A 25,205-nucleotide genomic window follows, 5' to 3' on the forward strand; every position below is an offset into this window, starting at 1 on the left:
GTAGAAAGGTTGTAAAAACTTTGAAAGTTCCTAAAAATCGAGATTTATCATTGTCCTGATTTTATTTTTATATGATGTTTCATTTAAAAGTAATTTTAAAAAAATAAAAATTTTAGCATCTCTGATAACCAATAACTTCAAATAACGATCGACAACATGTTTTTTATTTGGTATATCAATAAATAATAAAAAACAAATTTTTTTTGCTATTTCAGAAAAAAGGTTTTGTAGCCAGATTTGTACAATAGAAATGTGTGGTTTACTGCCGCATGAGCAGTCACATCGAAAAAATTAGCTCTTAAACTTTTATAATCTCTTCTTAACTTCTTAAACTTCTCTATTATTGCCCTTGCAATAAATAGAAAATAATTTTGCCAAATTAGATTTTTTTGATTAGAACCTATGGGATCCTTAATCTTGCATTTCTAAGAAATCAACTCTTTTTTTTATGTATTTAGAAGATATAGATATGAATATTCCTAACAGAACAACCGGATGATCAAGCGTATATCTTTTGTATGCAAATGTTAGCTCTTGCACTGCTAGCAAATACGTAGTTTGAATTTTTTTTAAATTGGCTATACCTTTCCAGAGATATAACTGAATTTCAGAATACGAGAATGATTGGATAACCAGATAACCGAATAATCAAGAATATAAAAGAAAAACATAAAAACCACCCTCGCCATAAATAGAAAATATTTGCTGAATTAGATTTTTTATGTATACCTATGGGGTCCTTAATCTTGCATTTCAAAGAAATAACTCCTTTTATATATTTATAGATTTTGAAGCTCAAACACCTCCAAACTACTATATCAGCTTCATTGAAATTTAGATATGCATGTTGAATTTTGATGAAAATTGGTTGAGTTGTTCTAGACTGATCAAGATCAGCTGATCTGTCAGACCACTTCTGAAATCTGGATATTTTTAGAGCAGTTTTCAATTAACTGCATATCTCAGGAATGGTCGACCTGAGACTTTACAAGACTACACATTCATACATATCATCCTCATTCATCCTCTGAAGTAATATAGTACGGTGGTATCGGAAGCTACACAGAAAAAGAAAGAAGAGTAGTTACTGTGAGACTTTTGATGCAATTCAATAAAAAAAACAAGAATGATAATCAAAAAAACTGTTTTGCACATAAGATTACATTTTTATTCAGCATTCTTAAACACAATCATTCACAAACACATTATTCTCATTTATTTAATAAAATGAATTTGAAAGTATGGAAGGTGTTGATAAAATGGACATGACAAGTGTTATCCAGTAGATGCACAATTAGCCTAATGGCTGAAATACCTACTGGGTAAAACCAGGCTCCTGATCCCTCCTAAAATACAAATACAATGCATGTTGTTGAGACATTAATCATAGATATCGCTAAATCAATTAAGTTGTTTTAAAAAATGCTTATGACTGTGAGTTATAAATTGCATCATAAAATCTCAAGAGATGTTTAAGAAGGCTTCTTACAGTGAAAATTACACTTTAAAGTGAAATTTAAAGAAATAATTATACTTTTACAGCAATGGATTGCATGATTAATAACCCTTTTCTTCTAATTTAGAAAATAATATTAATTAATTCGGTCAATAGTTGACAGTTATTAGTCAGTTCAATAATGACAGTAGATTAATAGATGCAATTAATTTTACAAGTCGTCCCAAAAGTAAGTTACACTATTTTTTAGAAAAATCAAAAAATATTCAAAAAATTAAAAAAGGGTTTATTTTGAAAAGTACATTTAATAGTTATTTTTCTATAAAATCTCTTTGAATCTCAATATACATTTTTTAATCTAGCGTCAAACCACTCTCCCGCCAAACTGAATAGCCATTTTTCCACTTCTTTTAATTCATTCTCATTTGCACAGGGTCTTCCCCCAAGATGTTGCTTCAGCTGCAGAAAAAGGAGGAAGTCGCTCGGTACAAGGTCAGGAGAGTAAGGTGGATGACTGAAAATATCCCATCAAAACTGCTCAAGCAGGGCTTAAGTCTCACAAGCAGTGTGTGCGCAAGCGTTATTGTGGAACAAAAGACTCTTCTGTTCAACTTTCCCCTTCTTTTGTTTTGAATCACCCTTCTGAGGTTTCTCAACACCTCAAAATAGCAAGCAGCTGTAATCTTGGTCCTCGGGATAGGTAATCAATCAACAACACTCCCTTAGAATCCCAAAAGACTGTTGCCATGACCTTGCCAGCAGATTCCACAACCTTAGCCTTTTTTGGCATTGGCTTGTCCTTTCCACACCACACTCTGCCTTCTGGATTCAGGTGTCCAGTAATGGATACATATCTCATTTCCGATCACTATTTGATTGAATAAACCGTCCCTCTTCCTCAAAAAATTGCAAAAATTGCAATGCAGCATCAACACTCTGCTCTTTGTGATGTTCTGAAAGCAGGCATGGAACCCATCTTGCAGACACTTTTGGATCCCCAGAAATGATCGTAAGTGTTGCACAGCTTATCTCAATATTCAGAGGAAATTGAAAAAGAATTTCATCAAATGTAAGGTGCCAATCGGTGTCCATGACCCTTTGGAACTCGTCAACAACATTTGGAGCACGGGAAGTGGAAGGTCAGCCACTTCGTTGTTTATCATATAACGTTGTTCTCCCTTTAATGAATGAGTGACACCAATGATAAACCATTGGCCTTGACATAACATCTTCATCATACACACTGCACAACTCACGATGAATTGAAGTCATAATTTTTTTTTTGCCGTAAAAAAACTAATAACAGCACAAACTTTGCAATCAGAGATAGGAGCAAGTGGAGTCTCCATGGTTGCTGGTGATGACTGTCCACGCAGTAAAGCTAGACACACCTAGAAGTTTTACAGTGCTGCCACCATACCCAGACAAAAGTTCCCTGCAACTCCCAGACTTTTCCTCCCAACTGCACAGAATTAAAAAAAATAGTGTAACTTACTTTTGAGATGACCCTCGTATAAGTCATTATATCTTTTTTTTCCTTTTTTTTAATTCGTTATGCTACTTATTGTTCTAAGTTGTCCTAAGCAATATCATATTAGAGTTGTAACTTCTTTTTAGTTAATGGCTATTGTTTAAAAGAGACCTCTGTAAGTAAGCAACAAAAAATAAAAGCTAGTTACAAAAATAAAAAAGCGAAGAATTAAATTCAAGCCTTAAGTAATAATATTCATTTAGCCAATGAAATGTGTCTTACTGGCTACACAAAACTTTTACTTAAACTATTAATAACTTCATTTTGACCTCAATAAAATACATTTCTATGTATTTTATAGAAGAAATTTACTCCATTGAAACTGGTATTTTTGACATTTGAATATTTTCAACTGACAATGTATTTATTATTTTTATAAATAATTTATATACTAACCGATACATTTTGTAGGATCACTTGCATCAGGTGAGTAACCGATTGCACAACGACAAACTCTTGCTGTCTCTGAGATAGGTAAACACAAATGTGAACAGTTACCACGATTTACTGAGCATGCATTCTCACCAGTCTGTATAGATGGATTGTATATCTTAAGTGACATTACATTACCTAAAACAAGAAGACACAAAAACACAATAATAAGCAGAAGAAAGGCTATAATGTAAATGAATACATAGAAAAAATACTAATGTTTATTTTGAACTTAATAAAGATGCAATACTTGTAAATAACAAGGGTATTAAGTTACCATTATCATATGCACACTGCTATTTGCTATAATGACAGTAACCTAATTTATTAATGTTACCAACCTAATTATGAGGAAGGATGTTGCAATCTCTGTCTTGTCCATAACTTCCTTTTTATTTTCAGTTCTAAGGGTATAAGTCTGACCCTCTAGGAACATGATTAATTATTAATATCCAGTTAATTAATTATTAATTAAAATTTTTGTAGGATAACTTTTAACAACATTCTAATTTTAATGATATTAAATATTAAAATTAGAACACCAAGCATTAGTATTATGTACATTCAACACATAAAAAATTTAGATCCAAAACCTAACCTATTATTATAAGACTACTATTATAACTGGTTTATAATATTAGTTGAATTATAAAATAATTATTTATAATACTATAAACTACAGCTGGATAAAAGCATGTTAATTCTTAGCTTTTAGGCTGTTTCAATGCCCATTCCACTTAAGCTACTCAGGAATAAACGAAGGAAAAGGAACTAGAATTTACAGACATCCATAATTTTTTTCAGTGAAAAAATTATAAAAGAACAATTTTCAAAGTTAATTAACACTCCCATTGACTAATTTCATTCCGGGTGTGCTGTTGGACCAAGTTAAGAAATACAAATCCATGAGTGGGAATTAAATTATGCTTGCAAATTATTTTCTGCTAATCTTTCCTGATGTCTCATCTGCACTTAACATCCCAATTGACTTTGTAGGCTCCTACATTTCAGTAAACTTCAGTGAACAGAATAAGAAATTGAAGAAACTGAGAACACTAAAGCCTAATTCTATCTCTCTATATATATTTAAGAACCGATTTCAATATTCAAACTTATCTCATTATTCAAATATATAGAATATCTTTTATTTATATAATTCTTAGATTGATACAAACTAATTTTTTTTGTACAAAATAATGGTATTTTTATAGAACAATAAGCTTTTAAGCAGATACAAAGAAAAGGGAGAAAGCGTCAGGCTTCACTGACCATTACTGACTGGTCCTACACTAAGGATAAGGGGGTATAAAATTACTGTGTTCATGACAGTTATCTGGGTTAAAAAGGAAAGTAACCCTGCTTATGGATACATCCACTTTCTTTTTCTCTATCCTGTTGTCAAAGAACCTGAACTAAGGTCTTATTAATTCATACATACAATTATAAACATGCTTTAAAAAAAATTATTTTTGATACTGTACAGTACAATCACGATATTTTGTTTTATTTATTCTTTTTAATTTTGATATCAACACAATTTTTTTTGTGCAACATCATGGACTGCACAATGAAAAGTATCAGTTAAAGGCTTTAACTCAATAGTTAATACAAATTCATTTTTTTTTTTAATTTAATTAATTTCTTTTTAAGCTGCATCAACTACTATGCTCATTATTAAATGCATTCCTTTGGTTACAAACATTTTATCCTTACTTCACACTTTTCAATTCCTAGGATAAATGTTTTAAGCACTGAAAAATTATCAAGTTGTAAGATAAACAAGAATGATTCCTGGATTCTGAAAATGCAACAATCCAAATAAAAATCATATAATTTGGTGGCTTACATTTGGTTCTAAACCAATTAAACTACATCAGTTCCCAAATTTATCTACATATTTTTATTTGACTATATTAGTAAAATACATAATATCACAATCATTTATATGAAGTTTAACAAATTCATACCTGTATTATTACGAACAATCACATGATTGCGCCCAGATGTTTTATCTACAGAATGTATTGCACCATCATTTTGATTAGCATAATAAAGAAGGCCAAAGTAAACAACTGCAGCAGTTGGACTGGGGTTATCTTCTATTGGAACAGTGGTAACTTTTTTTGTAGAAAATTCATAGTACTGAATGGTGCGAGATTCAGTGTTAACCCAATAAAGCCTACCGTCATCATAATCAACGACCAAACCTATTTAAACAAAAAAAGGCATTAAAATTATACAAATTAATATCTACATAATGACAGCACATTGCAACTATCAGTTACATCATACAAAGAAATGTATCTTGGAAAGGGGATAAATATAATGAAAATATATTATAAATATATACCTTACAAAGTTTTGTAAGGTAAATTATAAATATAAAAACAGATTATCAATTAAAAAAGATGTGATTAAAATCGATATTAATTATGGACTTTATTTAATTATGGAAATATAAGCACATAAAATAATGATAGGATAAATGATTTAAACATAAAAAATTACTACAAGATAGTTCACAATTCAGAAGGTGCTACTGAAAATTATTCTGAGCACATATTTGTGTACATGTTGAATGGGATGCAGAAAAATCAGGAGGTTTTAAATTATTTTTTTAATTATATTATCTAAAAATTCATTTACAGAGTAATATTTTTTCTACAAAAGGAAATATTTTAATTGTATTTTAAATAAATTGGTGAAGAGTTTTCAAATGGTTCATTAATTTATTATAAATGCAATGGAAGCATAATTAGGCCCTTTCTCATAGCTTAAAGTTTACATTGAGTTTATAAAAACAGTTCCATTCTCTGGCTTGGAAGGGATGGATATGAATATTTTTAAAGAATAAATAACTATTATTTTTAACTAAGATTACACATTATAAATATAAACGCAAGGATAAGTTAACATATTTAATTCTCTAAATATGATCTACACAAGTCATATTTATGAGGCCTAACAAATGATTTAATAGCCGAGTTTTATATCTTCTTAAAAGCTTATTCTGAATTTTTAATGTAGCCCAAGAAATAATATTATACTACAAATGGAAACATGTGTAGGCATAATAAATATTTAATAATGATGACAAGTTTAATACTTTATTAAGGCACTTCAAACCTAAACAGTAGGATTTAATTTTGTTATTTTTATTTAATGTTTGTTCTGTTTTTGGGTTACATGCATTGAATCTTACTGAAGAATGAGACCTACTGCTAATGAATCAAAACACCATCATCATCAATATTATTATAAACTTGCATTATTTTCTAGTAGCAGCTAATTATCTTACAACTTCTTGTTGCTGTTAAGTCACATTTTACTCTTTTTAACATCATATGTGCTACACATTTATTAATGCCATTCTTATTTTCTTTATATATTTCTGAGGTTAGCAAGGAAAGAAATAGTGGGATTTTTATGACCAAATGCCTTTCCTGATGCCAACCTACAGAAGAGAGAATGAAAATGAAAATTAGTATTTTACAAAATGAGACTTTTACTACTTCTCAATATAATCCCTACCAATATTAATACACTTGCCCCAATGATGAACTAGTTTTTTTATACCTGATGGAAAGAAGTCTTTGTCTTGTTTGAGTCGCTTTCCCATAAATTCTTTGACCTCCTTGTTATTGCTGAACCTTTTTCCATGTAATGCCTCCTTAAGTGGACCAAACAAATGAAAATTTGAGGGTGCCAAATCTGGACTATAGTGAGGATGTGGTAGTACCTCCCACCCCATTTTTCAAATGGTTTCTTGGGGTCAGCTGGGCGGTGAGAGGGCAAGCATTGTTGTGTAGCAATATCACTCCTTTTATTCAGCCATATTCATATTTATTTTTATTCGGCCAAAAACTTTGTAGACTAAATTTGTCCAGTCTGACTTTTTAAGGGCAAATGGTTTATTATCTGAAGTTTTGCATGCTATTGTATGCGATTGTATATGTTTGGCAATTTCAAACATACTTTGTACATCGAACTTGTTGCTGCATGTATTTGTCTATCAGCCTCTTTTTTTTATTTTTTCACATCATATTTTTTATTTACTAATTGTTGAAGTTGAAAAGATTACTTTTAAAAAAAATATATGATCCCTTACTAAAGCTATTCTAAATAAAAAATTGGCTTTAAAACAGATGAGTCGGGTAAGAAGAGTTATTACATCTGATGATGAGGAAGAGGTGCAACGTCCGGCCAGGATGTTGCTTCAGTTACTAAGGTTCAACCGTTTTTGAACTGTTCTACCCAATTATAAAAATTTCTGCAGTTCATACAACTTTCATCATACTGTAAAATCATTCGAGAAAAGATTTTAGCCAGTTTTTCACCTTCAGAAAGCAAAACTGAACGTTATTCAACTAATGTGGAAACTTCAAGCAGACATGCCATTGTTAAATGCAATATTGAGGTTATAAACAAAACAATTTTTATCCATCAGCTCATCCCAGTAATGCCAACCCAAAGTCTTGAAAGAAAAAAACTCATCCTATAAACTGTTTCATTTCTACACCAATTTGTCTCTAATTATTGAATGTCCCCTGTAGATATAAATTTTTGTTTTTCTAAAATTGATCCTTTCAGATCCATATCACCTCTGTACTAATAATTAAAATACGCATGATTTAACATGATCCACCCAAGTACAGAAAATAAAATAAAATAAAATGACACTCACCTTATTTTTTTATACGATTCCTACAGAAGTACTTTTGCAGTAACCTGCGAAAAAATGACGGTAACCCCTTACGAAAAAATAAGGTGAGTGGGTGAGTGTCATTTTATTTTATTTTCTGTACTTGGGTGGATCATGTTGAATCATACACACGCACGCACACAAGCACACATAAGGGCTAATGAGTTATAAATAACAACTAAAAACAATGACTGGTTCACACATGCACAGTAACTTTAAGTATTCTGATGGGCATGCAACCTCCACATTGCTGTCAATTCATTGTTGTTTGCCTTTTCAAGGCAATGATAAAATAAATGCGGTAATACAAATCCTACCAGATGAGAAGTTGGATCAGTGATTAGATTTCTAAACACAACAGGACATAATGCTGCTGAAATTCTTCGTCAGATGTGTGAAACATATGATCCTACTGCAATGAATGAAGGAAAAGTGAGGCAGTGGTGTCATGAGTTTAAGGAAGGCCGTTCAAATGTTCATGACTAACAGAGAGGTGGCAGACCTGGTGCTAGTGTCTGGACTGACAATCTCATTGAAGAAGTGAATGCAAAAATGAGAAAGAATCGTTGCTTTATGATTAGCAATTTTACACTAGAATTTCCAGAAGTTTCAAAGACAACATTGTTGAAAATTGTGACTGACACTCTAGGCTACTGTAAACTGTGTGTGCAATGGATGCCAAAAATGTTAACATGTGTTCACAAAGATCACAAAACGACATTTGCCCATGCTTTTCTCATCTGCTTTAACCCATGGGAGATGAATTTTTTCCTAAATCATCACTGGTGATGAAACGTGGATATTGTATGTCAATTGCAAAATAAAACAACAATCCATGCAGTGGCATCATTACGGTTCACCTAAATCAACAAAAATTCAAACAATCCCAGTCTTGAAGGAAAAGCATAGCAACTGTATTCTGGGACCAAAAGGGTGCATTTGATTGGTTGCAGGAACCTCATCATACTACAAGTCTATTGTGAAACACTTTCTAAACTGCATTATGCCGTTCAAAAATGACGATGGGGAATGCCAAGATCAAGAATTGTTCTTCTTCATGATAATGCATGTCCTGATCTCGCACCCAGTGACTCTCTCTTTCTTCACTTTAAAAAGTGGCTTGCGTCTCAATGATTCGAGGAAAGTGAAGAGTTGAAAATCTCAGTAGACAAACGGCTACAATGCCAGGCAGCAGAATTTTATGCAGTGGCTTTGAAATTGCTTGTTTCACGATATCAAAAGTATTTGGAAGTGATTATGTAGAAAAATAAAGATAATAAGTAAGTTCTTAAAACCATTAATAAGTTTTTCATTTTTTCAACTGTTTTCATTTTGTTACCTTACTTTTGAACCATGCTTCATATTTGTACCATCAGAAACAAATGACACAGTATTTACAATTGGTTTTTGATATATTACAATAATAATAATATAAAATTTGCCATATTTTTACTACTACACTTATTTCATTTATTGGAATAAAAATGAATCATTTATTCACTCATTTATTGGAATGAATAAAATTAAAAATTAATGAGTGATAAAAGATTTTAAATTCTAATCTATGAAAGTCAATTCACTCTCTATTCTCTAACTAAGCTAGAGAATTTGAATTATAGAATGATCCACATTGTGTGAGTTCTGAAACGTAAAAATATCTGTATGTTTATATGTCACACTGTGATCTATTAAAGGTAGGAAATTTTATGCAAGCTTATGATAGTCTGAAAAAACAATCATTTTCATTTATGTTTTATTAGAATAGCTAAGATGTCCTCATTAGTTAATTATTCTCCTTTAATTTACTTAGTTGTGTTTTATTATGCAATTTTCTGTATCAATCAAAACTGTCATCTTTTATTTACTTAGTAATAAATTCCTTTAAAGAAATAATACAATCTTCCAATTCTGTTTACCTCATACCTAAAACATAAAGTTCTTCTACAATTTGCTAATTAAAATGTCATGTTTATTTACCAATAATTCTAATCTATTATTGTGATCAAATTAATATATTAGTGATTTATATAATTTTGAGTGGAGAATAATAATAGCTAAAAATATAATTAATGATCTTCAACCATTCTTAGTAACTGGTAAACAAAAATCACCAACTATTTCAGCTGCTAACACTGGAACTTCATCCTGCATTTCCTCATTAACAATACTAAACTTTTAAAATAATTTAAAAAAAAGAAATATTAAGAAATGAAAAACATAGGGGACTTTCCATTGAAACTATCAAAAGGCAAATTCATCAGAGGAGAAGAAGAAAGTCTAAATTTTAAAGTTACTGGTAAAATATAAAAAGGATTAGGATGAGGATGAATGATAATAGAAGTAAAATACACATTCCTAATTTTAACTGTATTTCTAACAGTATTAGTTTACTTACTCGTAACACCTGCAAGCTCAGGGTTATCTCTCTGTGTTGTGATAACATGCCGTCCACTGCCATCCATATAGCTTCCTTCAATGGCACTCATTCCTCCAGATTTAATATGGCTCCAATATAATTTTCCTTTATATGGATCAGCTGCAAGAGATCTAATCTGATGGATCTATAAAATTAAAGCAACAGTAACCCATAATTACATCTTGATTTTAACAAACTGTTAAGTGTCCTATCACTTTCTACTTCTGAACTGTAATGCCATATCGGTTAACAAAGGTTCAATCAAAGAATTATACAAAGAAATCACATAATGTTATAATATTAAACTGCAAGTGACACTGAACTAATAATAATTTACTCAGCTAATGATACAATTTTTCCAGTAATTCCAGATAAATCTGAATTAACTAATATAACTTGGAACTAGACAATCTATAGCGATTAACTACTGCAATCTAAGACTCAATAAATTACAATACAGAGATCAGAATTTGTCAGTCAAATTTTAATTGTACTTTAACTCTAGCAAAACAACTATTATTTAGCAAACAGCAAATTTTTACCATTATTTATTTGGAAATCATTGGAAAAATACAATTAAAAAAAAATCAACATGCACAGGAGATTTTTAGAAATAAATCATGCAATGCTTTGAAAGAAACTTGAACCCTAGATTTTGATCATGTATGTTTTGTGCCACACTACTACAAAGGTGATAACCAAAAGCTAAACTCAGTAATTATTGCTTCTGATTCTTGGAGATCACCAAAATTGAACAGTAATGAATGCAGTTCCACTAAAAACTAATGGAATTTTTTACCACTAATAATCAATGCCACTTAAAAAAAGTACTTGAAAAATAAACTATATGACTATATATATATATATATATATATATATATATACATGACTATTTTTTTTTTTTCACCATTTACTTAATCACTTGTTACTTGAACGAGGCCAATAAGAGAAAAATAATATTATGAATAAATCACTATTCTTGAGAAATTTTTAAATAGAGTGGAAGATCACTATTGCAAAACCTTTTCTACCTAACTGAACCAGTAAGTTGTAGACTCCTGATTTAAGAGTTACCAATTTTCTTAAAACAGACTTGAGGAAAGATTTCATTAGAAAAACTAGCTAAGAAACTAACTAAAACTAGCTAAGAAATCAATAAATGAATAAAGATATTTTAAAGAATGATCATGAATACATATACGCATGAGCATGTGTATATCACATATGATACCTTGTCCACATGCATGACATGTTTGCATTATATTGGAAAAATATAACGTCTATTACTGTTTTATGAAGATGGATATAGTATTTCAGAACGAAATAATGAAAGGTAAAGACGAAATACTATTCTTGAAAGACAAAACTGAGAATGGAAGAAACTTGTGGCTGGTTGAAGCTAAAGCACCTTTTCAAGTGATGTTACTATTGAAACATTCAGTTTACAGATTATCAACAATAGTTTTGTGAAGTGCAAATTAAACAAACGTGTGGACAACAAAACTAAAGCCATAGCACATGACTCAAACATCAAGAAGTTTTAAGAACTCCTGTAATTAACACAAAACGTTTTATCATAACTGAGTGTGAGAAACCTTTATCTCACCATTTGGACAAAAAACTTGGTTGTTTTAGAAAATAAATAAATAAATGTACTTATAAAGTTTTGTTCAAATTTGTTACGTATTTAATACATAATATGTAACAAAAAAAAAGAGAAAAAAAGATTTATAAGAATCATTTTATTTTAAAAATAAAACTTAAAATTACATCAGATTTGCAGTAAAGAAAAAAATAAGGCACTGATTTAAAAAAAATATAATTACATATAAAAAAATAATAAAATTAATATTTAAAAAAAAGACATAAGTACCTTGAAAAATCAAACTTTCAAGACAGAAGATGTCAAGTTTCTGGCTGCCAACTGACAGTCTTGTAATTACAACATTCTTGGTAGTATGACAACTTTTGTCTGGCCTGAGCAGGTCATCTTAATGGATTATACTCCATTAGATTAATTAATCAAGCTTTTTTTTTAAATCATTTCAGCTTTCAATTTTAGTATTAAATAAAATTTTAAACACTGGCCATAAAGATGGGAGTTATACATATACATCTGTAGATTTTCATACATTCCATCATAATGGCTAAGTTTAAGTACCGACTCTGATGTGTTCTTTTCTAATCACCGTTTTTATCACATAAAATTTGCTCACTAGCAGATAGACAAAGTGAAATATGATTGTGCTTTTTAAAAAAGATTTACTAATTTTCCCACATTTGTTCTTTCCTGCACCTGCATTTTTTCATTAAATAGTAGTTAATTAAGATGTTCTGGCCAACAAAAAACACTTATTATCTAATTCAACTCAAATATACTTACTTGAAATTAATAAATTTCATAATATATTTATTGATAATGTTAACAAAAATGTTAATACCTCCCAGTGTGAGTCATTCTTAACTTCTTCACCAGAGAATACAGTAGTAATGAATTCACCATTTAGTGTACAGGCAAAGATTGTATGCTTATCATTGTTAGAAGATGTTATGAACATGTTTTCAGATATCCAGTCCACAGCAAAACCAGTTGGATGATTTATACCTGAAAAATGAAAGTGACAAATATCTAGAAAAGAAATTTTGAGCAGACATAGACCACAAATGTGAAGTAAGAGTTAATTTTTTATAAATAATTGAAGAATGCTTTAATATCAATTGTCATAGTTTGATACAATGATACAGAAATAACAAACCTGCATGCTAAAAGAATTCTCTCCAAAGATAAATAAGAAAATGAGCTATTTACATTTATTTCAAAATAATTAGTGGCCAATATTTGTGATGAACATTATAAAGAAAGTTATTAATGGATCATACAGCAGTTAAGTATTCAAACTATACTTCAGATAGAATTTATGCTGTAATAATCAAAAACATTGCAAGTATTGTCTCAAAATAGTTCGCTGAATAAACCAGAAAATCATTTTATATCTTGAATAAATGAAATGTTTTTTAAATAAAAAACAAAATAATATAGTAATAATGATTGAATATAATCAGCTAAAAGACTACAAACACATTATGTCAGTGCAGAAATGATATATACTAGACTTTTTAAAGCTTTAAAATTGAATATATATAATTTTTATACTGACAATAGAATCTTAATCAACTAGTACAATCTCTTTAATATGATGTTTGAAAAGAAAGTGATGAATCTCTTTAGTATTGATTGTAAAACTCTAAATGTTTAATATATATAAATGTTATATATATATATATATATATATATATATATATATATATATATATATATATGTATATACACACACACACACACACACACACACACACAACACACATTCTTTAAATGTTTAATATAATCTCTTCTTTGCTAATAAGCTGAAAGAAAACACAAAGATAGTAATATGTAAAAATGGGGTATGAGAAATCTAAAAGTAAAAATATTATTCTAATTTGATAGCTTAAGAATTTCTGTTTAAAAAAGTAATTAAGAAAATTAAGAACCATAGTTACATTATCCTTCTCTTGATGTTCTATAAGCAAGACTAACAAGAAAACTCATTAACAAGCTAGACAAATTACCAAATCAAATAATATTCTTATCTGTCTCAGAAGCATATCAGTTATCACATACTTTATACTTTTATAATTCCTAATTGTAAAAAAGGTTAGACAAATAATATGTAATAATTAGATTAATATATACAAAGATTTGCGCTAGTTTTTATGAAAAAGAAGACTACATTAACTTATGCTCCCTTTCACATAAAAATGAAAGCCTACACTCATATTAAAGATTATATAACACAGAAATTGAGATCACTTCCACTAAAATCTATGTTACCATACAGAAATAATGTAAGTAAAGTAAATTCAGATTTACAACAGAAAAGATTTTAAACAGAAATTCCACACAAAAGATTAAAAATTAGATTAGTTGTACACACACCAGTATCAATAATACTTTGAGTAGATCCTCCAATCAGTAATGACTTCTTCACCTCATTGATCTGAATATCTGTCCAAAAGATTGTTCGGCTTTTTGCATGATAATCCAGCTGTGATGGTGACAAAGCAAGCTGTGATGGTGAAAGACTAATAGTTGGAATAGTATGATAATAAGGCTGGGTCAAATCAACTCCACGTATCTCATTTGTTCGTGAAAACAATAGAACTTTCTCATTCACTGCAACAATCGCAACAGAAAAAAAGTTTGCATGCCAAAAACAAGTACATCACCCTTAAAAAAATAAAGGTACCTCCTTACGAGAAAAAAGAAGAAAAAACTCAAGATAAAAATTAAAAAAAAAAAATTAAAAAATGTTAAAGTAAACATTAGAAAAATATAGTATAATAATGCATTCATTTTCAGTATATCCTATCTTTGTAAATACACACACTACTTTTTTTTAATTATTTCTGTACCAAAGAATTACATGATATAAGTATACTGCATGATAAAAGTATATTATAATATAAAATTAATGCGAGGGTAAATCAAATATAAACGGGACTTTTGTTCCTGACTGTCTACAGTTGGTAGGACCAGGCCCACGCTTCTAGTATGCTTGGGTGGGGTCATTAGGAGTGGGGAGAGCTGGCCACATTCCACATTCCATCCAATTTCTCAGTAACGCTCATGATGTTGGGGCAACAGGTGCCCCCTTCACTGCACAATGCATAATTACAACATTTCTTGCTCGTGAAGGAGTTCAAGGAATGGAAATTTTCTGGAGATTGACTACACAGTTTGGGGACCAAACATTTTCAAGAACTTGTGTGGTTACCTGACATAAAGTGTTCAAGGAAGGGCATGGAAAATCAGGAACATAATCGCTATCCTTGGACCAGCATTACAGACAAAAATATTCTCGCAATTTGAGACATTCCTGAAGACAATCGACAGGTGAGAATATCTGAAACTGCAGAACAGGTCAGAATAAGTTATGGGAGCTGTCAAGCGATCATCACAAACAACCTACAGTTCCGTAAAGTGTGTGCCAGGTGGGTCCCTTGTCTTTTGATTGCAGATCAGAAGCTGAGACATCTGGAGGTCTACCAGAGGCTTACAGCAAGGTTTGCAAAAGAAGGTGATGCATTTTTGAATTGGATCGTCAGCTGTGATGAAGCATGGGTCTGCCACTACATTTCCCAGTCGAAACAAGCCACTATGGAATGGCAGTGGAAAGGGGAGGCAGCCCCAGTAAACTGCTAATTTATTTACTGATGCTGCATCAGTAAATAAATTAATAAAGTTATAATTTTAATATATACATAAATAACTTACTGTGTAATTCATAAGACTTCCTTTTAGACAATATTAGCTGATCATCAACCTTTTGATTTAATCTCCACTTTCACATTTTTCAATGATTTTGCACATGATAGAGCAACGTAGAATTGTTCATGGCTAAAGTCTGGTTCGAGTAAGTAGATTCCTACTCGATCCAGAGTTTGCACTTGTGCCCTGTTGATAGTCATGCAAAATGCTAACTTCGTAGAAAATTGTTTACATTTAAAAGAAAATGGGGCAGTATTGTCAGATATAATCAAATCAATTAAAGGCAGAAGTACTCATTGTCCAACATGTACATCTGTTATAATTTCCATGTACATGCTGTTTTTATAAATTTTTCAGACTATCAGTCTCATTGAATTCGACAATCCCTTCACTGGATTTAAATTTCACGGCAATGCTACCTTCTTTTAATTTTAACATGTGCGGCGGCAAACCACTCAATTTCAAGGATATTTATGTGGTTAGGAAACTGCAACAATTCACTCTTCCTCTGTTATCAATATATTCACACTCATGTAACTTCTTGATTCTCATGGCATAAGATCTAATATCTTTCTGTTGATTTTTTGATGCTAGAATTGCAATATTCACAAGATTTGAATTATTTACAAAGGAGTTAATATGTCTATAATATTACACTTACAATATGCAAGATTGAAATTATGGAGGTAGGCAGGTCAATCAGCTTTTCATTGTTGGACTTCTACTCACCATATCTGATTTGTAACAAAAAAATTGGCAAACACTGATAAACAAATGTTTTTCCTATAACACCAGGTTCATCTAAAAAATATGCATTGCTAACACTTTTGAGAATTTCATCAATTATGGCACCTTGTTCGGGATTTGCATTAGTTATCAACTACATTAAATCCAAAATTTAAATTTCTTCTCTATTCTCAATATTCGTAATTACTGGTAATGATACATCTATGGTAGGTAAATCAAAAGATGAAAGAGAGAAACCATGAAGTTACAGTGTTTCTGAAATTGTGTAAGAGAAGTTTTTCAATAAGTAGATTCATGGAGAGTTGATGGCTTTTATCGACTATAGTAGGTTCTATATTTCAATGTATAATTTTCATACTCAGCCTCCGAACTGACTGACATATCACACCGGACAGTAATGAAATTTAAATAACTTACCCAATTCTGTTTAACATATGTCACTACTTGCTGTCATAATTTACTGAAATAAGATTGGCCCTGAATTACGATTGGATACTTTACTAAATAAGGCTGGATTGAAATAAGATTTTTGTATTTACAAAACAACAGTGCTCGGAACATACAGTTTCCATCACCTTTCATACGAATTACAGAATGAGTTATGTTCTTATAAGTTGAAGTGGATTCAAATACTTCTTCTATGACTAAAGTATGTCTTACTTCAGAACATCAGGATCCTTAGTGTCAGAACTTGAGTCTCTATTCCTTTTTCAGAAATTTTTTAATTCCAATACCCTCCGTCATGGAAGTGCTTCTCTTTTACCGGTGGAACTACTTTTTAAAGTGGAACTATTTTCACTATTTACCAGTTTTCTTTTTTAAATATTTTATTAGCTTTTTGTGTTTTTTTACCAAGGGCCACCTTAAACAATGAACAAATATATAACATAAAATTGAAAGAATAATAAAATTAAATCACCAATTTCAACAGATGACTTTGCACAACAATGGCAAGTAGATATATTGCTAACTTAAACAGGTATATTGCTAACAAGTTATAACTTTCAGATGGCAAATTATTATCCAGCCATAATCACAAAACTAATTACAGAAAACGTGGAACTAACTAACTCGGCAACTAACAAGAATACTGGTTTGTATTTCTTCTTTCCCACTTTCAATTATGCATATTTATATATCGATTATCATTTAAACTTTGGATCATATATACATACACTCTTATATTTAAAGTAATGCAGTTTCTCTATCATTTCTCAGTCCATTAAAATATTGTTTTTTCAATAACAATATCATGTTTAAAATTATGGAGGTAGGCACGTCAATCATCATTGATGGACAGGTATTTACAATTTTTAATTTTTAACAGAAAATTTTAAAACCGAGATTCCTCTGCCTGTTTGGTCATTGTGGGCTCATTTGATGTGACTTGATGTAGTGACTGTTTTAAGACCCAAACAAATTCTGTATATTAATTAATTGCTGAGTAGAGAGGTTTGAGAGTACATTTAAATTTAAAATATTTCAAAATATAAATTAATATATTAAATGTATTATTAATATTATTATTAAATATTTTAATTTAAATGTTCCCCAAAATGTTTATTAAAATTGAATAATTGAGGTTGGTATGAGCTCATTGATGGGCTTGCATGGTAAGTATTTCAAGACCCAAACAAATTTTATATGTTAATTAGTTGCCAAAATATCTCAGTTTAAATACCACTGAGTTAAGGCTTTGAGTATGATAAAACCTATGTTTAATTAAAACTCCTCTTATAATTGAATGAGAATATTTTCAGTACATGCTGATAAGGTGTGGTGTGTTTTAAGATCCCAATGAAGTCTGTAACTAAATTATTACGAAGTAATTGCAGAAAGCTAAATTTTTTGTTTACAAAATTTTTTTAATATATAGATTACATCAGGTCATTGGAATGAATGAAGATAAGGCAAGGTCACCCCACCATACACTGACCAAGCCAACTGATTAAGAAATAGGTTCCTGTTTTCGGGTCAAATGTTAAGAGAATGAAATAGTAAGAAAAAACACCCATAGTTTTAATTGAGAGCAAAATTTAAAAATAAGTACGCTTTCTCTTTTTCTGTTTAGCCTCTGAACCAATGTAAGGTATTACTTCAGAAGATGAATGAGGATGATATGTATGAATGTAAATGAAATGTAGTCTTGTGTAGTCTCAGGTCGACCATTCCTGAAATGTGTGGTTAATTGAAACTCAACCACCAAAGAACACTGGTATTAACGATCTAGTACATAAAGTAAGCTACACAAAAACAAATAGTTAAATTATCCAAACATCACATTAAGCCATAATAATTAACAAATTTTTCTATCCATAAAAGAAGTTTACAGAATATAATTATTATTATTAAAAACTAGTGAAATACATTAGCAATGTACATTAACAGATCGCAACTTACCAACACATGTTCGATTATCTTCTGAGAGTCTCATGACATGAGGACAATCACACTTATATGTGTCATTTATACTTAACAAGCAAAGATGAGAACAGTTTCCATTATTTTCAGTACAGGGATTACTGGCATCTAAACAGAACACAGTATAAATATTAATGTAAAATATCTTTTTGAAAAAAAAGCATTAACATTTAGTACAAATATGATGGTGAATCAAATATAAACAGGAATTTTTGTTGTTAATGCACAGTTAATGGAGAGGGATGTGGCTTCTCAGAGTTGTACATAGGGATGCATGAAGGGGATCCCATTCTCAGAAAGCCAGCTCACTACTTTTTTCTAGTCAATATTACAATGTCAGAGCAAGAGGTATGTTGCACAACATATTATTATTAAATTTCTCATGGCAAAGGGTGGGAAATCATCCAAAATTTTGAGAAGACTTCAGGCACAGTTCAGGGACAACACACTTAAACATGCTCAAGTGTATGATTGACATAAGCAGTTTTTGGAAGGATGAAAACTAGTTGAAAAGGAAGGTCACCAATGTCATCTAAGGAAAAGTGCTATTGCTGAAAAAGTTCTCATGGTTTGTCGCATTATCAAAGACGACCGTCAATTAACAATTGCAGAAATTGCTTCTGAGATCGGAATAAGCTACAGCAGTGCTCAGGCAATCATTACCTTGGATTTAAAAAAGTGATAGCACTTCTGTCTTCTCACCAAAGGTCAGAAGCTCTGTCAGCTATCAGCTAGAGGTGTGCCAGCGGTTGTTGAGTTGTTACCAAGCTGAAGGAGATTTTTTTTTTTTTACATTGAATCATGACCTGCGATGAAATCTGGGTGCACCATTACACCCCCAGAATCAAAATAGGGGAAGTATGGACTGGCAAAAAAAGGGAGAAACTGCACCCGTTACAGCCAAAACTCAGCTGGAAAGGTTCTGGCCACAGTATTTTTTGATCTCAAAGGAGTTTTGCATGTTGATTTCCTCCATGAACATTGTACAGAGAATTCTGCATACTACTGCCAACTTTTAGATGAAGCAAGACTTGCATATTATCAAAATAAAAGTCAATTTCCAATCCAAGACTTTATTCTGATTCATGGTAACGCTCGGCCTCATACCATGGCTCAAACTCAAGAAAAAATTGCATCTTTATTCTGGACTACACTGGAACACCCTCCATACAGTCCAGACTTATCATTTGTTTGGGACACTAAAAAAAGCACTTAGAGGACAGAAATTTGAAGACGATGCTGTTGTTGAAGCGTTTGTTTGCAATTTGTTGACTTCACACCCACCTATACTTTATGATATTGGGATAAAAATCTACCTATCTGCTGGGAAAAATATGTTTTCAAAAGAGGAAATTATGTGGGAAATTAATATTGTATGAATTTTTATTATGGTTCAATATATTATAAAACAAAAATTCCAGTTTATAATTGATTTACCCTTGTAACTAAAACAGAACTCAGAACCCATTAACAACTACACAAGTCCACACACTTATAGAAATAGTCTCTACTTTCTTTGAAAAAATCGTATTGAGCACTGATTATTATCGAAAAATTAATTTTCCAAAAAGTCACTAATCTGAAACCAACTTTGGTAGTTCAAATTCTGGTGAATTAAATTTTTATTTAATCAGTATTAGTGGTCTTCAGTCGGCTATACATAACATAAAATTAATTAAACAAAATTAATTCTTCATAAGGATTTTTTTTTTTGTCTTCAGTCATTTGACTGGTTTGATGCAGCTCTCTAAGATTCCCTATTTAGTGCTAGTCGCTTCATTTCAGTATACCCTCTACATCCTACATCCCTAACAATTTGTTTTACATATTCCAAACGTGGCCTGCCTACACAATTATTTCCTTCTACCTGTCCTTCCAATATCAAAGCGACTATTCCAGGATGCCTTAGTATGTGGCCTATAAGTCTGTCTCTTCTTTTAACTATATTTTTCCAAATGCTTCTTTCTTCATCTATTTGCCGCAATACCTCTTCATTTGTCACTTTATCCACCCATCTGATTTTTAACATTCTCCTATAGCACCACATTTCAAAAGCTTCTAATCTTTTCTTCTCAGATACTCCGATTGTCCAAGTTTCATTTCCATATAAAGTGACACTCCAGATATACACTTTCAAAAATCTTTTCCTGACATTTAAATTAATTTTTGATGTAAACAAATTATATTTCTTACTGAAGGCTCGTTTAGCTTGTGCTATTCGGCATTTTATATCGCTCCTGCTTCGTCCATCTTTAGTAATTCTACTTCCCAAATAAAAAAATTCTTCTACCTCCATAATATTTCTCCTCCTATCTTCACATTCAGTGGTCCATCTTTGTTATTTCTACTACATTTCATTACTTTTGTTTTGTTCTTGTTTATTTTCATGCGATAGTTCTTGCATAGGACTTCATCTATGCCGTTCATTGTTTCTTCTAAATCCTTTTTACTCTCGGCTAGAATTACTATATCATCAGCAAATCGTAGCATCTTTATCTTTTCACCTTGTACTGTTACTCCGAATCTAAATTGTTCTTTAACATCATTAACTGCTAGTTCCATGTAAAGATTAAAAAGTAACGGAGATAGGGAACATCCTTGTCAGACTCCCTTTCTTATTACGGCTTCTTTCTTATGTTCTTCAATTGTTACTGTTGCTGTTTGGTTCCTGTACATGTTAGCAATTGTTCTTCTATCTGTGTATTTGAATCCTAATTTTTTTTAAATGCTGAACATTTTATTCCAGTTTACGTTATCGAATGCCTTTTCTAGGTTTCCAACATACGCCAAGTATGTTGGTTTGTTTTTCTTTAATCTTCCTTCTACTATTAATCTGAGGCCTAAAATTGCTTCCATTGTCCCTATACTTTTCCTGAAACCAAATTGGTCTTCTCCTAACACTTCTTTCACTCTCCTCTCAATTCTTCTGTATAGAATTCTAGTTAAGATTTTTGATGCATGACTAGTTAAACTAATTGTTCTGTATTCTTCACATTTATCTGCCCCTGCTTTCTTTGGTATCATTACTATAACACCTTTTTTGAAGTCTGACGGAAATTCCCCTTTTTCATAAATATTACACACCAGTTTGTATAATCTATCAATTGCTTCCTCACCTGCACTGCGCAGTAATTCTACAGGTATTCCGTCTATTCCAGGAGCCTTTCTGCCATTTAAATCTTTTAATGCTCTCTTAAATTCAGATCTCAGTATTGTTTCTCCCATTTCATCCTCCTCAACTTCCTCTATAACACCATTTTCTAATTCATTTCCTCCGTATAACTCTTCAATATGTTCCACCCATCTATCGACTACCTTTCATATTATATATTGGTGTACCATCTTTGTTTAACACATTATTATATTTTAATTTATGTACCCCAAAATTTTCCTTAACTTTCCTGTATGCTCCGTCTATTTTACCAATGTTCATTTCTCTTTCCACTTCTGAACACTTTTCTTTAATCCACTCTTCTTTCGCCAGTTTGCACTTCCTGTTTATAGCATTTCTTAATTGCCGATAGTTCCTTTTACTTTTTTCATCACTAGCATTCTTATATTTTCTACGTTCATCCATCAGCTGCAATATATCGTCTGAAACCCAAGGTTTTCTACCAGTTCTCTTTATTCCGCCTAAGTTTGCTTCTGCTTCTTCTTCTTCATAAGGATATCAACCTTAAAACATGCATACACGCATGTATGCATGTTTTAAGTTGAAAAATAATAGTCCAATTATTAAGAATAATAATGCACACGCACACTCTCTCTCAATCTCTCTCTATCTATCTATCTCTCTCTCTCTCTCTATATATATATATATATATATCTCCCCCTCCCACTCACTCCCTCTTCCTCACCCTCCCTCCATCCCTTATATAATATGTATAAAGACATAGCTGCATACTTTAAACACATTATCAATATTTAAAAGTAATTTGAATTAATTCATATTACCTTACACAATTCACTAATAAAATGGAGGCTATAAATAAAAAAATTATTTTCATAACAGATAAATAAATATTTTTTAAATTGATCATTATAAAAAAACATGCCAATGTTGTAAAATGAATGTTTTACAAATCTTAATTATATTCAAGAAAAACAGAATTAAATGGTAAGTTTGTTTAACATTCAGTCTTAATTTTATTTTATCTATTTCTAAAAAAAAAATTATTAATGTAAGTAACAAGACTAACTTGATCTTGGCTGCCGACTTGGATGTAAGATTTGAATATCAAATGGCTGTGTTAGAGTGCGCTGCATAACTGTCACATCAGATCCATTCCATTTGTTAGCTCTCAAAACTGAATTAGTTCGCCAGTCTGTCCAGTATACATGACCTTCATACAGTGTAATAGCAAATGGATGGGAAAGACTTTCATGACCTCTAATTACTTCATGATAATCTTTTCCATCATATGTCACAGTGTGAATAGAATCAGACCTGAAAAATAAAACCCATTTTATGTCCTGTTAGGTAAATGTGTTTTTTTTATGGTATTTAATTTAAGCTAGCCAAAGTATATCCTACTTTGGCTAGATAGATGTTCTTGAAAGAATATCCTTCTTTCAAGAGCATCTATCTAGACAGTAATAACCAAATAAAACTTAAACACCTTTTTAAAAGATACTGTTATATTTAAAAACAGAAAAGGATTCAATTTTGCACACACAAAAAAATATAAAAGTAAAAAAATAACTTAAAAAAAGTGTAGTTTACCTAGCATCTATCCAATAGACTCTCTGCAACTCATAGTCCAATGTCAAACCATTAGGCCAAGCCCCATCAAGGGAAACTTTATCAACATGCACAATAACCTGTCTGAAATCACCACTCATACTGCAACGCTCTATGCGAGGTGAATTAGCATCCCAATCACTCCAAAACAACCACCTAAAACAAATAGTAAAGTACTAATGAATTATGAAACAGAAAATATTTCAAGCTGAAAATAAATACAGTAGCAAACACTAACAATACAGAACTTTCTATTTCCATTAATCATATTAATGCACACAACTGCTTCCAAATTAACAAAAATAAATTAATAATTAAATTTTAACTGCACTTAGAAACAGGCTGCACTTGTAATGGAGAAGGACAAGGCTCTTACCCAATGCTCAGAATAAAGTGTGATTGTTTGAAGATGAGGAGAGCCGCCCATGGTTGTTCAAAAATCCAGATCAGTGAAAAAGAGAATGGTGGCCATATTTTTTAGTTTGAGAGGAGTTTTAGAGAAAGTTGTGTTGAAAACTCAAAGAACACTTACAGGGAAGTGGTATATTGAGGAATGCCTGCCTGAAGTTGTTGAAGCTCTCAAGAAGTTGCCCTGAACTCAAGGATGGAAACATGTTTTCTTTACCATGATAATACTCCAATGCACTGATCCAAGTTTGCTCTGAGTGTTTGACCAGCACTGGAATAAAAGTGTTAGAGCATCCTCCTCACAATCCTGACCTTGCTCTATGTAACACTGTTCCCCCCAAGTGAAGAACAGATTGAAAGGGAGTACTAGATTAAATAATCTAGTACTTGCTACATTATAAAAAACAATATTCAAACCAATGAATTGTCAAAATATTTATTTCTGACACAATATTTAGGGAATAACTGCTTTTCCATATGACAAAGATCCACTTAAAGGACCTAGGTGAAATTTTTGACACATTTAAAGAATCAACAAAAGTACACTTTTACTGGCAATTCTCCCCTTCCGTACAGTTCTCTGTTTCTCTTTTTGAATTTCCTTAATAACAAGATCATCTGAGTAACTATGCAATTATGGATTGTCATAATAATAAAACTTCCCACCTACTTAAAGTCTATTTTATCTTAAATTTATGTTACCTTTCTAAATTTCTGCAAATAATTCCCTTCGCGCCTAGAGTCCTCCATTTTTCACTATGTTTCTTATCATATCCTGTAGACATAATATTTTGCTGTCCATAAGCTTTGCTAAAATTCTGCAAAATCATTTTCTTTAAAGCAGACAGCAGCTAATTGTTATCAGATATAGCAAAAGTCATCTTAATAATTAATTTTAGTTTCCCTTAATTCTGTTTTCATGATTCTATTACATAAATCTAAAATTCTGTCATTTAACTCCTTACGTCATCAAAGCACCATTTACATTGCAGTAAAATGTTACAATGATTTGCTTGATATGATATCCAATTAAAACTTGCATT

The 25,205-nt window shown here is 31.1% G+C and overlaps 1 protein-coding gene across 2 annotated transcripts in view; it reads right to left on the bottom strand.

Annotated features, from left to right (window-relative positions):
* The window catches only part of LRP1 (LDL receptor protein 1), a 473,582-nt gene that overhangs the window by 208,656 nt on the left and 239,721 nt on the right, over positions 1 to 25,205 (bottom strand). For both annotated transcript variants that reach the window (XM_075382014.1, XM_075382015.1), the window contains 8 exons: positions 23,737 to 23,910; positions 23,213 to 23,460; positions 18,993 to 19,121; positions 14,514 to 14,750; positions 12,979 to 13,142; positions 10,517 to 10,682; positions 5,387 to 5,626; positions 3,384 to 3,557 (listed from right to left, as the gene is read on the bottom strand). In XM_075382014.1, the coding sequence (XP_075238129.1) occupies positions 3,384 to 3,557; positions 5,387 to 5,626; positions 10,517 to 10,682; positions 12,979 to 13,142; positions 14,514 to 14,750; positions 18,993 to 19,121; positions 23,213 to 23,460; positions 23,737 to 23,910 (1,532 nt within the window). The remainder of the gene's footprint in view (positions 1 to 3,383; positions 3,558 to 5,386; positions 5,627 to 10,516; positions 10,683 to 12,978; positions 13,143 to 14,513; positions 14,751 to 18,992; positions 19,122 to 23,212; positions 23,461 to 23,736; positions 23,911 to 25,205) is intronic.

Source organism: Lycorma delicatula, chromosome 1, assembly GCF_047948215.1.
Source record: "Lycorma delicatula isolate Av1 chromosome 1, ASM4794821v1, whole genome shotgun sequence".
Lineage (NCBI taxonomy): Eukaryota > Metazoa > Arthropoda > Insecta > Hemiptera > Fulgoridae > Lycorma > Lycorma delicatula.